Below are 18,030 nucleotides of genomic sequence, written 5' to 3' on the forward strand. Positions count from 1 at the left end.
TTTCTCATTCTGTTGCCCAGGCTGGAGTGCAGTAGCATGATCTCGGTTCACTGCAACCTCTGCCTTAGCCTCCCGAGTAGCTGGGACTACAGGCTCGAGCCACTATGCCTGGCTAATTTTTGTATTTTGAGTAGAGACGGGCTTCACCATGTTGGCCAGATTAGTCTTGAACTCCTGACCTCAGGTGATCTGTCCACCGCGGCCTTCCAAAGTGCTGGGATTACAGGCGTGAGCCACCGCACCTGGCCTCTTTGTATTTATTTCTTTGAGCTTATTGTTGATGTCTAGTTCAGGAGTTTGAGTCTAGAAGGGGCTATTGGATTGCCAAAGTTTGCCAGTCAAGTACAGATGAGCCAAAACTATGGAGCTTTGAAAATTAATTTTACTTCCTGGCCCTTCCTCATGCATGTTTATTCTTTTATTCTTTCATATAAATTGTAGCCATTCAGAAAAGGAGATAAGCAGGCTCACACCTGTAATCCCGGCACTTTGGGTGGCTGAGGTGGGAGGATCACTTGAGGCCAGGAGTTCAAGACCAGCCTAGGCAACATGGGGAAACCCTGTCTCTACAAAAATTAAAAAAAAAAAAAAAATTAGCCAGGCATGGTGGCACACACCTGTAGTCCCAGCTACTCGGGAGGACGAGGTGGGAGAATCACTTAAGCCCAGGAGTCTGAGGCTACAGTGAGCTATGATTGTGCCACCGCACTCTAACCTGGGTGACAGAGCAAGACTCTGTCTCAAAAAAAAAGGAGATAAAGAATACCCTTCCATGTGTCCCTTTCTTTTTTACCAGTGGAGTGATAGGAATTACTTGAGGTCATGTCTGTGAAACTTGGCCAGAGCTTGAGCCTAATAAATATAACTAGTCCCCCCCCAAATCCAGGCTGAACATCCAATTTAGATAATCCTCTGACTTTTGGCTAAGTTCTGACTTAGGTAATTGTCCCTTCTTTCCCTTTCCCCACATTCCCATAAGGGCCTAACTGAGACAGTTCTAATTTTCAGGAAACAGAAGCCCAAAGCCAAAGCTGAGGCACCTCAAGAGCCGGACTCTTCAGAGGAGTGGGAGGAGAGGCAGTACCTAGTGTCTCAGAGGCGAGTTGAGGCACTTCGGTTCCTAAGTGTACTCCTGAGGAACATTTCAGGAAGGCTGTTGCCAAATTGTTCTTCAAGTTTGGTAGGTACTCACCTTTCTGAGACATTACCTTTGCATTTGAGCAGTGGTCTATTGAAAATTCACTCCATGGAAGACTCATTGCATCCACTGGGGCTTATTTTAATAGGCTGACCTCTAACAACCCAATAGTAGTTTACAAAAGGGATATCCACATTCTCTAAAGGAGTTGCGTCCCAACTCTTCCATTTGACTCTCTCTCTCTCTCATTCTCTCTCTCTTTCTGTTTCTAAACTTCAGGACAGTATTACCCAGACCATTTAGCTAGTGTGTCTACTTTTCTAAGTTCCTAATGGATGTAACAGAAAAATGCCAGAGGGAAGAAACGGATGGGGGGTGGATGTTAGGTGTTATTAACCTTACTTTTCCACTCATCTGCAGTAGGTTTGGTAGAGTCTTGAGACTTGTAACAAGCTCATGATAGTCTAGTCTTAAACTATTTGATAAGAAATTTCTCACCCCACAGAGCAATTGTTATGTTTGGAGAGTTTCATTTTTGGAAGGTGTTTCTCCCCCTTCCTGACCTCTTAAAGATAGCCAGATTCTGCAGATGTCCTGGATTAAAAGCCAGAAAAGCTGCCAAAGTGTTCATTTAAAAATCCATATTCAGTGTTTTAAAATATGAATAGTAAATGCCATTAGGATTACATAAATTTTATGTATATTTGCAATCTTGACCTTTTTCTCATTAGTGTGGACAATCAAACTTAGTGAAATCAGGATCAGAAAAATGTCACATTTACATTGATAATAAGGCTAGCTGGATCTCTTTTCATTTTCCTTAATGACCTCTGAGGGTGACTCCTCCTAAAGAATCTCTCTCTATGTGTGTGGTGTCTGATTTCTTGGCCTCGTAAATACTAATATCCATTATGCAGTCCCAGGTTCTAATCCCAGGTAGTGTGTAGGCACTGTGCTCTGATGTGTGTCAGGTGTCAGTGGGAGCACAGTACAAAGCCTCCAGCAGGATGGGGCCTGTGGGCAGCACCTTTCACCTGCTGTGCGGTTATGGAGAGCAGATAGCACTGCAGACATGATTGCAGATAGAACCATGATCACAGCCACACTTGCTACTTGCTGCCTTGCTTTTTACTGAGCACAGGGAGATGGGGAGGAAACTCAGAGACAGCTTTACCTGCAGTCCATAGTAAGAGGCTGGTATGAAAAGAAAGACAGTTTATCTTTTAAGCTAGTGGACCCTTTTAGATATACATTTCACCCGTCAGTCTTTTCTTGTACTGGGATTTTTCTGGGAGGGCTATAGATCATTTCTTATTCCTCTTTGTATCTCCAGCTCCTAGCACAATACCCGGAACATCAGGCGCACTGATTTTCAAACAAGTGAGAAAAGAGTCATGTGCTTTGAAGGCTATGTAAAGTGTGGTGCCTTCTCACATAAGCATGGGCATAGACCTACTCAAAACAGTTCATATTAGACTAAGACATTTAATTTTGCCTTCTATTTCCTCAGTGCAATATTGTTCCTAATTTGGATCTATCCCAGGTATTCAAAGTCTCTTCAGAACAATGTCAGAAAGCACAATTTTTCTTTGGAATTTTTTAATCTGTTTAGTTTTTCATGAGAGATTTTTAATCTTTTTCTTTGAAGGGATCCACACTGTTTAACCCACAGGAGGTCGACGACATTGGCACCAAAGCTAATGCTTCTCGAGGGAACACATTGAAAACTCTGGAGGAAGAAGAGCTAAACACTCTGCATCTTCAAAATCAAGAGGAAATATCAAAATATCAGGTTGCCAAGTCAGACAATAAGCAAAAACAAAAAATGGAGAAAATAACTAGGGATCACTTACAGAAATCTTCCCACTGCCTTGGGGAAGAAAATTTAAGGTATTCCCCTAGAAAACAGAGAACTGGAATATTATTAGGTGATGAAGAATATGAATACGGTTTGTTTTTTGAGCATAACTCCTTGGAGATTACGATAATTAAAGACCAGTCTCTTGAAAATGAAGATCACCATGGTTCTAGTGAATCCTGTTCCAAATTATCTGGGAGAGGCCAAGGCAGGAAACCTAAGATCCATGAAACAGATGCATTTTTTGACTATCTTTTCAATTATTATGAGGCTCCACAATATACTCGTATCTGCCTAGAAACAAGTCAGGCAGCAGGCACATGTCAGTGGCAGAGGGATGTCCAAACTAAGGGAGATGGATTTCAGATTAGTTTGAGAAAGCGTAGGCATCACTCAATCAATTCGAGCCAAGGGGAAAACCTGGAAAGGAAAGAACAGGTTCAAGAAAATGATTACTCATCGAACGTTTGTACTCAGGATCCTGAGCATAAACGAGGAGAAGTAGATTATGCCAAAGAATGTACTAATGGGTTTAAAACTCATTGCCAGGAGACAGCCCATAAAGCTGGTGGTCAGCTGTCCCCAACTGATGGAAACAGCCATCTGTTGGAAAAGACTCATACTTATATTGAAGATTCCAAATCCACAAGGAAAAGCCAAGTGTCCACACCCCACGAATCAATAGGCTTAGATTTACAGTTGACAGATTTCTTAGAGGAAATTAGTAGTGATTCTGAATGCTTCAGTGAAACCCTTAGTGTAAACAAAGAGGAGAAAGAGAAATCTGTGGCCACATTTAATAGTTTCTCAGAAAAAGAACCTCTTGACACTGACAAAATGATCACGCGCAAACAAAATACAAGGTTGAGTCAGCAGACCTTTTTTTCAAAGTGGAGGAGTGATGGTGAGGAAAAATACTCTAATTACAGGTTTAGGACACCAGGCAGGAAGTCTGAGTATGAACCGAAATGGATATGTTCATGGCGTAGGGGTGAAAGTCATTTCATTACACATGAAAACAACAATGACCAAATGAAGGAACAGATAGCCCCCAATTACTTTTTTGATGAAGATTACTACCAGGAACCCAGTTCCAGTTATCTAGAGGGGAGGTTTAGTGATAGTGCATTGGATCAGAAAGTGAACTATGGGCCCTCTCAGGTGCCCGTAATGTCATCAAGAAGGGCTAGGTCTTTCTATTTTGGTAATTTTCACAGAAGAAGAGAGACTCCTTGGAAGTCAGAATATAACCAGAATTCAAGAAGGTTTAGAGGATGTAATTATAACTATTTCAAATTCAATTCTGATTATCACTATAGTAGACAAAATGGTCAGGAGTATATTGACTATGGAAGCTATTCAGGAAATAACTGCACTGGTTCTTTAAATTTTAAATGTTTTGATGGCCACTTAGATCAGGAGTATCTTTTTTCACAGTAAACATGTTACAAGAAGAAAATTTAAAACCAAATGTAGCCATGTAATTAACAACTACACAGCAAGACAGCAGCATTTAAAAGCTTCAGAACCTGTGTATTTTATATTTCCAAAGCTTGCCAATACACCTGGAGTCATTTTGACCTATGCTTTCAACTTTGGCAAGAGAAATGTTTTGTATTTGACCCTGCTCAAGCTTTTAAATGCTACTTGATCCAAGGATAGACATTTCTATAGTTCAACTAAAACTTTAATTCTATGCCAGTGAAGGAGCAGATTAACATCGAGAGGGGTTGAGATGGCCCTCTATGGCTCCTTAGGTGTCACAACATCATCATTCAGTGTCATTTATCTCCAAAGATGACAACAGTGAATGAATAATGATCCTTTTACATGTTCTTTGATTTGGTCAGAAACACCACGTGCAGCAACAAACTTTCCTGAGTTTTATTTAGAAATAATTGTAGAAAAAAGAGATGACAGAACATAGACTTCTTCATGACATTAAAGGGTTGCATGAGCATCCACCAGGAGCAAATTCATCTTACTACTACATTTAAATACTCAAAGAGCTGTCTTTTTCAAGACAAAGTCTTGGAAGAAGAATCTAAAAGTGGTCCAGATTGTCCTTTGAGGTTTAAGTGGATAGTATTTAAACCCATTAGCAGAGTTTTTTTTTTTTTTTTAAGAACCCCATATCTTTCCATTTTAGAAAAACAGCATGATTGAAGTAATATAACCAGTGGAATTTGCAAAAGGAAATATTGAAAAATTGTGGGGCACCAATAATGTCACTTGAAAAGAGAGGATGTGACTATTCCACTTCAGGTTATGTAATCCTTTCACTCAGGGCTGGGTTACTTCAGTCTGTAAAAAGTCACTGAATATTCCCCAAACTGAACTTTATTAAACAGTAACAAGTGCCTCTCTTCTCAATCCTTAGTGATGCCATTGAGTTTTTAAAAAGAGTCAAGAGAAAAGCCTATAGTTTTGTAGCTGGAGAAAAATGTGTATGTGTAGGATTTGTAAACTCTCAACATAAGCAATTGATCTTTTTACCTACTAGTTTTTGACTTCATAAATGTTTTTAAATTGGGATATTTTATGGATTCTTGAAGACTTACATCTTAGTGCAGTGCATGTTCTATAGAAAGCTCAGCTGATTCATTCTGCCTTACCTTGCATTTAGGACCTCAGGGGCAATAGATTACCTTTTTTTTTTCCTCCAACAAAACTATGCCTGACCTGGTAATTGAAGACATTAACGAGATTAGAGACTGTTGGCAACAGGAAAAAGTGATTTTAAATCCACAGCAGCAGTAAAGGGCAACACTTTGATATGACATGATTCATTCATACACCCTTAATTTGATATTCTGTAGTAAAGTACCAGCTGGTAGAGCCAGGTAGAATGCCAGTCATTGTAGCTGCCCAGATTATCACAATGTGTGCATATAATCAGCCTTTTGAGCAACCTGGTATGTGAAAGGGCTACAAAATCTTATTTATCTGAAGGAAGAGCCACAAGTTGTTTCATCGATCTCTTCTAATCATAGAGCTATGTTAGTACATGCAAGAAGTCAGAAATGAATGTACCATAGCAGATGCTGTTTATTATTAATAATATAATAACCAGTGGATGATTTGTTGGCTCCCTTGGGTTCAATTCCACTTTCAAGCCAGTGACTCTTCCATCAAAACTAGATTTGGCTTGTCAAATCTGAAAAACACCGCTCATGGGGCAAGTGCCTTGACTTAATGTTCAAAGTACTGTTGTCCAGAGTAGCCTTTTAAACCACTAACAGCTTGTATTTTGTCAGGCAACTTTCAGTAACCAGGTATTATTTTCCTTTGACGAAAACCTGCCTCTTAATTTTTCATGTGTCATGCCATTAAAACAAAGAATATTATGGGTTTGTAATGAGAAGCAGCTATGCTTGTTTTGAAAAAAACTCATTGTCACTTGATTTTTCTTTGCAGAGATTTTGGACATGAAAACAGTTTGCTGCTCAGTAGTCAGACATAAAAATAAATTGCAGAGTACAGCATGAGCAATTTTTATGTGTATTAGAACTGGTGCTAAGTCATTTCTATATAACATTTTTGTCTTTTTTTTTTTTTTGCTAAATACCATCCTGGGACTTAGAAGAAAGTAAAAATACTGGTTTTATGTTTACATTCTGTATAACCCTAGACTTTTATATGTCTTATAAAAGAGTCAGCCTTTTTGGTGTGTAGGCCCTAAATGAGGAAGACAACTTATTCTGTACTTTTTAATTGAATGGCTTAGTAAGGAGTAAAATAGAACTAAAATATTGTAACCACCTTCTTAATGAACACTGCTATTTTTTGTTGTGCTAAGTAGTGAATAAGTGTTTTCTCATATCTTTTTCTATGTCCTGTTAAGGGTCTGAACTTTAATCTTTGTCTTAAGGTATTTTCATGTTTTTCTTTGTATGGGTTGCTGGTAGTAATGCAAAAAGACTAAAAATATGTCAATGTGCTTTCAATTTGTTTAAATTTCTCAGGTAGAAAGCCATGTAACCTGGTAATTTTGAAAATAAGAACCAAATAAACATATTTTTACTTGTTGCAAAATTGTTTAAAATACTCATTTTTAAATAAATGCTGGTAAGTCCACCTTTGGGGGAAAGTTTCTACTTACAGTATGCTGCTTTGTGCTATTGTTGATGATCTCTTTTCTCATTTGCATTGTTAGAGAAGTAACACATATTCAATTGTCAGATATATTAAAAATAAAATTATCATAGTGAATATTATTTGTTCATTTATCACATGTATTGGCTAGCATGTTGCACATCCACAATAACATTTTCTGTGGAAATACAGATGCCTGATTTTAATATCGTTTCTATGTCACTTTTCCTGTTTTGTGGAAACTGACATTGTCAGAGTTCATGGGACTAAAGACCATAGTTTTCATTTTGGACAAACTGAAATCATGATATTTAGATTTAAGATGATCCTCCCTTTAGCACATTTTATCAGTGCTAATAAGAGGTAGCAAAATTGACTCCATGGAATTTCACCTAATTCCTTCAGCCCTGGGTGTCTTGGGCCACACATAAAATACACTAACATTAATGAGAGCTGATGAGCTAAGAAAAAAAAAAAAAATTGTAAAAAAAAATCTCATGTTTTAAGAAAGTTTACAAATTTGTGTTGGGCTACATTCAAAGCTGTCCTGGGCTGCATGCAGCCCGTGGGCCATGGGTTGGACAAGCTTGCTCTAGATGTTTTCCTCTTGGCCTGTTTAACTTTGCAAAATGAGTAGCCTAATCTTCACATGCACATGAGGTTTCAGGCTGCAAAGGTGGGCCCAACTTGTCTCCCCTACTCCCTCTCCAAAGCATAAGGCATAACATGTTACATGGCACAAAACAGGCACTCAAACATTTGGTGAATGAAACCAAGTGGGAAAAAAAAGAGCACATTAAAAAAACTCACAAGTACCTGCAATGTGGTTTGATAACATGAAAAATTGAAATTTCTTTGGTTCAGGGAGTATATCTCTTGTAAGAAAACTCTGCCAATGTTAACATTAAAATGACAAAACACTAATAGGTTGTCTTTGTTTATACAACTGACTGCATATGCAAATCTGTTATTCTTCTTTTGATATGAGGTGAATTAACTTTGCTACTGTAAGGATCCTGATACTTTCCTGATCAGAAAATTCATTAACATAAAAAAACCCAAAACCCTTCCTTAGTACTTGGCAATGACAAAGGCTTCAGTAACACTACTTCTTAAGAACCTGGCTATAGACTTCAAGGTGGAGATCTGCCATTTACAGTTTAGAAAGTTCTGATTTAGGCAAAACTTTGACAAGTCACAAAAAAAGCAATTCAATTCACTATGTCTTAACAGGACAAGCTGGTATTTGGTTTTTGGTGTGGGGTCTCTGTGAAATTTTGCCGCTTGTTTCTTTTGGAATACAAAAACTCTGCACTCAAAAGTGAAACTGAATTTTAAGCCAAAGTAAAATGTCTGAATCAGATTCCCTAGAATAAGGTTTTTTTAAAAAATTTAAATAAGTCACCACACTATAGTGGGTAAAACCATTTTTATTAACTGACCAAAGCATATCATTTTGTTTTCTGATTTGAGGTAAAATCATTAAACACAGTTCACAAGAAAATACAACGACTATTTAACCACAATTACAAGAGTTTGAAATCTCACTAGCTGTTCATATAATACTTTTACAAATTCATACAACTGTATAGTCTACTTAAGCTTAGTGTTAACCAAAAGAGCAATATCAAAGACCTAGACACTTGACTACTACTTTTGCAGTGGGTATAGTTTTATAACGACAGAATAACTGTTACCTTATGAATATATTTACTTTAAAATCCACTTGGCTAGTGACTGTACTGTTTCCTCGTGGTTCAGGGGTGCGCATGAAGGCTCTTAGGAGAGCAAACACCTGTTCCTATTCTGTATGTCCCTCCCTCATTTCAAATGAGAATAACCAATTGAGGAAAATAACCAAATAACCATTGCCCCACCATGAACATGGGGCTTGGGAAGACAGTCCTACAATCTTCACCATATATTTAGGTTTTTAGGCCAGCCAGCTGTTTTTTTTCAAAGCTTTCTTTTGAATGTTCAGATCCTATTTTAATCCTAACTATAGACTACTGTGTTTGTGAAGGTGTCTGAGTGTCTATGAGGGCAAGGACAACAATGCAGTCCAGAAACACAGAAAATATGCTTTTTTGCAGCTGAGCTCTGTTTTGAGATTTCATTTTGTTACTGGACAGTGCTTTAATCAATACCAAAGTCTTTGGAACACTGCAGATTTGCTTTAGAGGTAGATAAAACAGAAATCATGCAGTTAAGTCAATTGAGAAAAAAAAAAAGGGATTTGTTATCTTTAGAGAACATCATGACTAAAAGTTGATCCTTTGTTCTTGGTGCACATTTAAGATTTTTTGGGAAATACCCAAGTCTTCCTTGTCTCTCAGGAAAAACACATTTAAATTCATCCTGTACTAACTACAGATAGAAGAAAAACAGTATTAACATGTGTATTACAGCACTGCAGTTCACTTTCTGGATTTGTGACACACAAACACATCATGCATTCTAAGACAGAAGTTAATTTTATTAGTGTCACTAGTGATGTTAATTAAAAAACTTACAGCAAGTGCTCAAAATTTTTCTAAATATTGTAATCACTATGTTTTAAAGACAGAGTGGACTGTTACAAATGATTTTGCAAAATACAAAAATAGATATACTTCCACTGAATGCTTTAATCATTTTTCCGAGCACTCTCATCTTTTGGTTCTTCCTCATCTGAGTACACAGTGGGCTCCTCCCCCTCCTTCAGCAGTTTGCCCACGTGATGATACTTGACTGGAGGTGGAGAAGAAAACACAAATGGTTATTCTCATTCTTTCTAAAACATCATTACCACATTTCAATTTAAAGCATTTATTAAATAGAGGCCTACAATATACTCAGCAATGTGTTGGGCTTCTTGAAGGATACAAAGGTGGTTTATACCACTGTCCTTGCTAACAGGGAATTCGTTTTATTCAGAAGATAGACATATAAAACAGGTGGCAATGTCTGGCAATGAGTGTGCAAGGTAATGTCAAAATGAATTGTTTGTGTGTAGGGAATGTTTAGAAGAACAAGGGCAAGTTATGAATTCATCAGAAGGGTTACAGAATACTTCATGGAAGGAGGATATATTTTGGAAAAAATGTATATAAGGATTTAGGGAGGGAGTTCCAGAAAATGAAAACGCCATGTACAAATGCATACAGGTGAGACAATGTATCTGGGAAGCAGTAAAGAGACCAAGTTGGCAGGAGTAGTTAACATTTAGAAGTTAGTAGGAGATAAGATTGGCTAAGTAGTGTGGGGAAATATTATGAAAGATCTGAAAAGCCAGCCTGAGGAGACTGGACTTATAGGTGGCAAAGGGCACTGAAGGTTTACAAGCGAAGGAATGACACAGTAAAATAGTGTTTTAACAACAATATTATCAATGTGGTGCATAGGGCAGATTTCAGTAAGGAGAGACTGGGGACAGGGCGATCCGGAGGCTAGCGTGCAGATCCAGATGCAAAGGAACCAGAGCCAGGAGTAGGGTGGTGTCCAGAGGAATGGAAAAGGACAGATGAGAAGTACTTTGAAAGAAAACTGGAAGCATGAATTAATTAAGTGAAAAATTGGAGTTCTCATGGACCAAAATGGAAACTCTGTGGAGGGAGCCATTCTGGAGGCTCACATGACAGGAGATCTACAACATGGAATGGACAAGTGAAGTCAGGATTGGCAAGAAAAAAAAAGGTTTCCCTGAAAATCTTTCAGAAAGAGAGTTCAATCCAATTGTGGGGATAGAAGCCATACTGTAGGGAGCAAGAAGGTATAGAGAGGAAATGAAGCAGTGGTGAGGAACAAAAACTTGTAAGAAGTTTGACAGTGAAGGGAAGGAATAACAGTCTCATAGATGAAGAGGATAGCAGGAGACAGAATGTTTTTCCCATCACAGAGAAAAACCTATAGGTGGTTAAAGGAAGTGGTAAAGGAGCCAGGAGATGACTGGAGGTATTGGAGAAAACAGATGTAAGGGTGAAAACCAGAATGCAAAAGACTTGAGAAGAGATGGCATCAGCAAACCACCACATCACTGTAGCCAAACTAATGCAGGGTCGATCATCTGAATGTCCGCAGCCAAGAGTCTCCTCTTCCTGAATATGAGTAGGAATTAGAGGAGTAACCAACCTGTCTAACCAGGTGACTAAAGCTGCTTTTGTGTGAAATAACTGTTGGGAACAATTGGAACTGTGGGAGACAAATAAAAGCTGGGTGGCACCTGGGAAACCTGCCTTAAGGGGAATCCACACCAGCTTTGAGTATAGCTGAGGTGTCACAACAGTATCTGGGGCTAGCCTTAAAGTGGGAAAAAAAAATCATACTTTTTCTCCCATTGATGAAGGCAAGCCCTAGAAAATAGAGCTTTGTAAGTTACACACTACCATTCACTGGTTTCACATAGAAAACTAATTACAAAGGCATCCTTATGATGCCAAAAATTAGGGACTCTATTAGGTAACTGAACTATGTTTTCCAAAGTATAAAGACTTGCCTCTACACTTGGAAGTTATATGTAGCCTGCTTGAGACCCAAACAGATGTGTCTCAGAGGCAGAGACACATCTGGCTAATTATTAATCCAGAACTCTCTCTGAAGTCAGCATTATTTTCAAAGAAAATGGTTGGATAGAGCCAAGAGAACATGTAATATTTAACTGATTATAGAGAACACACATAGAAAACTACATTTTAAATGGAAGATCTTCAAATAATGCTCATGGTCTTTATATACTGTTTCATAAAAGCAGGGAAAGACTCTTATTCAAATTCTCGGCAGTGAAATATTGCTAGAGTGATAATTAAACAGTTAGATTTGACAGAAGCCAATTCCTGAATTCTCAAAATCTGAACTTAACCCCTCATTCCTACTTCTCCCTAAAGACCTCAGCCCATAGCATAAGCCAGACACAAGCATCTCCTTTTACTTTCTTTTTAAAAATGCAGACACCATTGTTCCTGGGCACATTATAAGCATCATTTGTAGATGAGGCCTATAGTTAGGCTCAATTAGATTCAAAGAGAAGCTGTTTCACAGAATACAAGTCTCCCATTCTTCAACAGAGATGTGGGCTGCTTTTAAACGGCAAGCTCTACAAGAGAGGGCTTATGAAAATCCCTTTCTGTAGCCAAGATGGCCACTGTCCTTTCCCTGACACACCAAGCACCAAATCCTCATTTGGAATCTGTGCAAATCTCTCAAAAATTTTAAAATCAAAACCAGAAACCCAAGTTTCCATAGAGAACTGGCTAAAAATTGGTATGTAATCATAGTAAGTGACTCAGCACTGCTACAATTACTTCAAGCCATGAACTTGATCCGTCCAAGATTAAGGAGCCTATCAAAATGCACCCAAGTTTCAGGCTGCTTAGTAATAACTATTGTCCTGCCACGAATCCCCATTACTGGTAGAAATTTGATCCAGGCACAATTTTAAAAATGCTTACAAGTGAACTGAGACTCCCAGTCACTCAGAGTCTCCTGCTGGGCAGCAGTGAGGTCAGAAAGGTCATCATACTCATCCTTCAGTGCTTCCTTATCCAGGCAAAATGTGGCAAGGCCCCTGGATGCATCTCTTCCAGCAAAGACCCCGTACGGCCCCTCTTCAAAAACAAAACCAAAGATCAATTCTTTATTAGACAGTCAATTTCTCTGTGATTTACACACAGAAAATGGCTTCCCTATTCATCAACATAGCCCCATTTTTGAATATCAAATTCTATTCGGAAACCATAGTAATGCCGATATTCTGAACATTACGTAGGAGACGTAGAAAGCCCTGTTGCCATTTAACTTTTAAATAACTAAAAGTAAATCAAACTGCTATACATTTGCATCAGTCTCCTGTGGTTTCCAAATAGCTAGTAAAAAAGGCATACGTGGTTAGTGATCTCTTGGGGTAGTGGTAGTAGGGAATCATACAAGATAATACTGAGTCCATGGGTTAGAATTCAACTTTAGAACATTGAACTGGGAGTCTGACGGTTCTAGGCACTTGGGGCTACACCAGTGAGAGTTATGGTTTCTTAAGACAATAAGCACTGATGTGTACATGGAAACACATTTCCTTATAAATATATTCTGATATGTCTTAATGAAACAAAGATATCTTACAGAGATCTTTGGTTCCAAGGCTCAATTAAACATTAACTCATGGCATCTGCAGGAGAACCATTTTATAACAGTATCAGTGGTTAAAAAATCTATCTACATTACATAACCTTCACTGTCAATAAATAAGAGATAACACAGAGATCAGTCTTCATTATCTGTTTTTGGTGGGCTTGAGAAGACTGTGAAAATACTAAAATTTTCATGGAAAAGAGACTGAATCAATACTGCAAAACAACTCTATAAAATGTGATTATCTGTGATATTACACTGAACTTTTGTCTAAGAGAGCAGAGAATCATTCTGTGGGTACAAAAAGTGGATATTTAGAATTATTTAAATATTGCACAACTAAATGAAGAGAATCCAGTGTACTTTAAACAATGTGTTGTTTCCCCCAAGGCAGATTGAATAGCAGCCCTGACATTAAAATGTTTGTAGGTAACCACCATGCCAAGTATGAGAATAGATCAAGTTTCAACATGGCCTGGTCACCTGAAACCACAATACGCTCAGAAATTTTTTACAAATTTTATGACTTTTAAATGCAATTAAAATTCCAAAGAAAAATGCTTATTTTTAATCATCATTACATGCTGCCACATCCACTAACGAAGGTAAAAAAAATGCCCACATTTTTCATAAATGTACACCTCTAGTGGAAATGGCAGCACCTAGTGCTTGAGAATCTCAAATGTAATGGTTTGAACCTCACTCACCATTTCAGAAATTATGGTCATTGGCTTGGTAGAGTGAGTCTTTACCAAGCAAACCTCGTAGAATATTTAAACAAGGTCTAGTCTTTAAAAAATACATATTATTCAATGCAATGTATATTCACTAGAATGTAAGCTCTATAGGCAGAGATTTGTGTCTGTTTTGCTCACTGCTATATTCCCACATCTACAACAGTGCCTTGCACAGAGTTAACAGGCACTAGAATGACTAATTTTTAGGAATCTTTTACAACATGAAGCATCACTTTCTACCATGATGTCACATAGTCATGGGCTCACTGAATGACAGTGCAAGATAGAGACAGAGGTCTCACAATAGGCCATCTTTATCACTTTTCAGAGGGAAAACTAAGGCTCAGAGAGAACAATACTTTGCACAAGGTCACACAGCTAGTCATGACCCAATCAGGACTAGAACGCAGGTTGCCTGACTCCCAGTTTTGTGCTCTATGCACAGGCTGACATCCTCTCAATGACTCTGCAAACTACAGTCATGATGATGCCTCATGCACATGTTTTCACTCCTTTAATATTGGGCTCAATATTAACAGGTATTTACATGATTATTTTTATTGATAAAGCATCTATGTGTGCTACTCTAAGGGACAAATAATGTGTGTGGTTTTCAAATGATTTTGACAGTTACATGCCCACAGAAAGCAGGTATTCTAAAATATCCACAGGCCCGGTGCAGTGGCTCATGCCTGTAATCCCAGCACTTTGGGAAGTGGAGGTGGAAGGACTGCTTGAGCCCAGGAGTTCAAGACCAGCCTGGGCAACACAGGAGCAAGACCCTGTCTCTGAAAAATGAATAAAATGTCTGCAAGAAAAAACTGAGTTCCTTAACCTTAGCACATCTGATTTTGATCAGTTGGACTGGGAGATTAAAATGAACGCCTGAGTCTGACCTGTGTACCGCCTTCTGTACTTTTCCCTCTCTCAGGCCAGTGTGGAATGAGCACCGTCCATGTGGACACCCTCTAAGCTCCCTGTGTTTAGAGGAGTCCATATTGGAGGAGCGAAAACCTCTTCTTCCTCATCTCCAAGTATTCTATAAAGCAGGACTTCGCAAGCCTGGCTGCTTTTCAAATTCGCCTGGGAAGCATGTTAAAATACAGACTCCCGGACCACCTGAGACTCATTTGCAGCTCTGGCGGTTAGGCTGGGAATCTGTAATTTTCCTCAGATGCATCAGGTGATTCTGATACGCAACCAGGTTTGCAAAAACCTCGACTCTAAGGAACCCATCAGGCCTGCCTCCTCCAACAGCTCAGCAGTGCAGCAGTCATCCATTCTTCATTTCCCTCTGGTTGGCTTTTTCTGACATCCCCCCACCCAGCAGTCTTCAGAGCTCTACTCCTTTTGTTTCTTGGTATCCTCCCACTTCTCCCTCCCTCCATTTTAATTTTTTTTTCGGCTTCTAATCCTTTCTCACCTGCTATAGACTAAATACCATATTACCTTAAAAGCTTGCCACGTTACCATTGTCCACCACATTCAGCCTTTATTCCTCCCTCAAACAGCCCCCTTCCTCCTTGTTCACCTTCCAGCCTTTCCCCATCTGCCACACACAGCACAAGCGCACACATACCAAACACATGCCACACACATACCTGACGCATGACCCATTTCAAGCGCGCATGCACACACTACACACACACACACACCCGATAAATCACATACACTAAACGCGCACACACCGCGCATGCACACACCGCGAGTGCACACACACATCACTATCCACCGGGCACAATGCTTTTACCTGCTGCTAATCCCGTCTCGGCGTTTTCTCCCATACCCTCACATTTCAAAGCTACTCCCGGCGTCATTGGCCTTCCCCTCTTCTCTAGGTCTGGACCTTTTCTCTCTTTCGCCCTCCCCCATGCCTCCCTCGGAACACCCTCATTTCCTTCCTAGAACCCGACACTACCCCCTCCTCCTTCCAGGAATCCCCAAGCCCAGGTCCTTCGAAAACTCCCTCAACAGCCTGGGCTTTGATGTGTCCCCCCGCAACGCCTTCGAGCTTCGTGGTCCCACCCATCCCCAGCTTAAGCGCCTCAGCCTTCCTTCTCTAACCCCCTTCCAGCGCTGTCAGCGCGGGCCGGGGATCCGCGTCCCCGACTGGCTCGCAGCCCCTCTAGAGCGCCTCTTGTCCCCTGCCCGCCTACCCTAGCTCGCCGCCATTCCTCCCTGCACTCAGGGTCGCCCCGCTCCCGCCTCGCCTCTCTCCCGCCCAGCTCCGTGCCGGGGGCCCCCTTCTTTTGTCTCCGAGCCCCCCTCGCCGGCCGCGTACCGGGCCCGTAGAATTTGCGGCCTTTGGTCACGTCGAACACCTTGCCGTTGATGGCCATGAGTATGCGCGGGTCCTGGATGCCGTCGAAGCGCCGCAGCTCGGCGGGGGTGAAGTCGCGCCGCTTGAGGCGGGGCAGAGGGGGCGGCTCGTCGTCGTCGCTGTCGCCGCTGGCCGCCGGCTGGTCCCCGCGCACGATCTTGTAGAGCAGGAAGATGCAGAGGCCAAGCAGCAGCAGGTTGAGCGGCGACGTGAAAATCTCGTGCAGCAGCCCGCCGCTCTCCAGCTCGCTCGGGTCGGCGCCAGTCGCCACCACATCCTCGGCAGCCATGATCTCTGGAGTAAAGGTTGGGCCGCGCTAGGCAGGGCTCCGGAACTCGCCGCTTTCTCCTCCCTCTGAGCGAGCGAGTGGCGCGCGGGGTTCGGCGGCCAAAGACTAGCCGGGGAGGAGGCGGGGCAGGAGGGGCGGAGCCTCCGAGCCCCGCCTACCCCGAGGCCACCTAAGCGCCCCGCCCTGCTCGGTCCGGTCAGGCAGCCCTCAGGCCCCCCACAAAGCCTCTGGAGTCCGGCGCCGCGCCCCCGCGGCCGCGCAGTGCCCCCCTCAGTTCTACCTGGGAGGCCCCAGCCCAGCCTCACGCCATCGTCGCGCCATCCTATAGCTGAGCGCGACGCACGCGCTGCCCTCCTCTGCGCCCCTGTTTTGCTCCTCGCAGACCGACCCGCTGGGAGAGCCTCGGCATTGCCGGGCTCTGTGCGAGCGCCCCTCCACCACCTGATGCGCGCCAGACACCGACTCCCTTTCTCTTGCTGCAGGCTTCTCTCTGCCTCCTGTTCCGAAGCCCCTCATCTTCCCCCGGCCGTTCCCGGGCCCTCCAAGCTGTCTTAGGAGACAGGAAACTCGTTCTTCGAACTCCATTTTCTGTGTTAGAGCCCTACACGGCTCATTTTCACCTTGGGAACCCCCATTCGCTCTCCTTGATGGCCCTTCCCCAATTCTCCCCCAGATGCTGTAGGACCGACACCCCCGGGATTGCTAAAGTCAGTGCACAACTCTCCCTATTATCTGGGGAAACGAATCGGATCGCCCAGTTAACTTTGAATTTTTTCTCCGAAAAACCCTTTTGCAATTACTGATTTGCTCAGTCACCAGGCATTAACAAGCAACGTTCTCTTGTTGCTCTTTTTTCCCCCTCAGAATAATGTGAAAGTTTCTTTGTTTGGCAGCGTTCTTCCATTTGGAGTCTGTCAGGCTACCCTTGGCAGTCACAATAACCCTGAGCTGGAGCCCAGACAAAGGCGGGAGTTTGGAAGGATCCTAGGCCTGGTCCCTTCCTTTCCTAGGTATTTCATCCGGCCTTTGATGTGCTAACAGACTGCACAGAAGCAGGCCTCCACGGAGGAAGGGGTTGCCTCGTCCTAATCTGGCCCTTTTTCTGGTGGCAGGGGGAGGGGAGCAGAAGAAAGGATAGAGAGGGAAACAAATAATTAAAACCAAGCTGTGCACGCATCTGCAGCCCAGAGCAGTACTTTTCCACCAAGCGTTCTGTTGGCTTGCACATAATTTACTCCTCCCAACACGCAAGAGACTTGAGTAAAGATTGGCTTCCTACCTCAGAATTCTAAAAATTTCTGGCAAAAACTGCTTCCATCCCTGCCCCCCACATCTTCTTAAATCATTATAAAGTGTAATGAGCCAAACAATCTTTGTATCTATCGGGCCCACGCATTTTTCTCAGAGCTAAATTTGGGATTAGCTCAACCGGCCCCTCCAGATCTTTTGTCAAAACTCTTCAATTTAATCATGGGGAAACAGGCTCAAACT

The 18,030-nt window shown here is 41.6% G+C and overlaps 2 protein-coding genes across 5 annotated transcripts in view; one reads left to right on the forward strand and one right to left on the reverse strand.

Annotated features, from left to right (window-relative positions):
* LOC103247330 (A-kinase anchor protein 17B) overlaps positions 1–6,621 on the forward strand; it is a 112,635-nt gene extending 106,014 nt beyond the window's left edge. For all 4 annotated transcript variants that reach the window (XM_073013434.1, XM_073013435.1, XM_073013436.1 and 1 more), the window contains 2 exons: positions 1,009–1,180; positions 2,787–6,621. In XM_073013434.1, coding sequence (XP_072869535.1) covers positions 2,964–4,436 — 1,473 coding nt within the window. In that variant the 5' untranslated portion in view covers positions 1,009–1,180; positions 2,787–2,963 and the 3' untranslated portion in view covers positions 4,437–6,621. The remainder of the gene's footprint in view (positions 1–1,008; positions 1,181–2,786) is intronic.
* A 1,882-nt stretch (positions 6,622–8,503) lies between these two features.
* On the reverse strand, positions 8,504–16,649 carry PGRMC1 (progesterone receptor membrane component 1). Its single transcript, XM_008019413.2, has 3 exons — positions 16,212–16,649; positions 12,518–12,673; positions 8,504–9,821 (listed from the first exon to the last, which is right to left on the reverse strand). Exons 1-3 carry the CDS (start codon positions 16,537–16,539, stop codon positions 9,718–9,720), a joined length of 588 nt encoding a protein of 195 aa, XP_008017604.1. The 5' UTR covers positions 16,540–16,649; the 3' UTR covers positions 8,504–9,717.
* Between the last annotated feature and the right edge of the window lie 1,381 nt (positions 16,650–18,030).

The sequence above is a fragment of the Chlorocebus sabaeus genome, chromosome X (assembly GCF_047675955.1).
Source record: "Chlorocebus sabaeus isolate Y175 chromosome X, mChlSab1.0.hap1, whole genome shotgun sequence".
Lineage (NCBI taxonomy): Eukaryota > Metazoa > Chordata > Mammalia > Primates > Cercopithecidae > Chlorocebus > Chlorocebus sabaeus.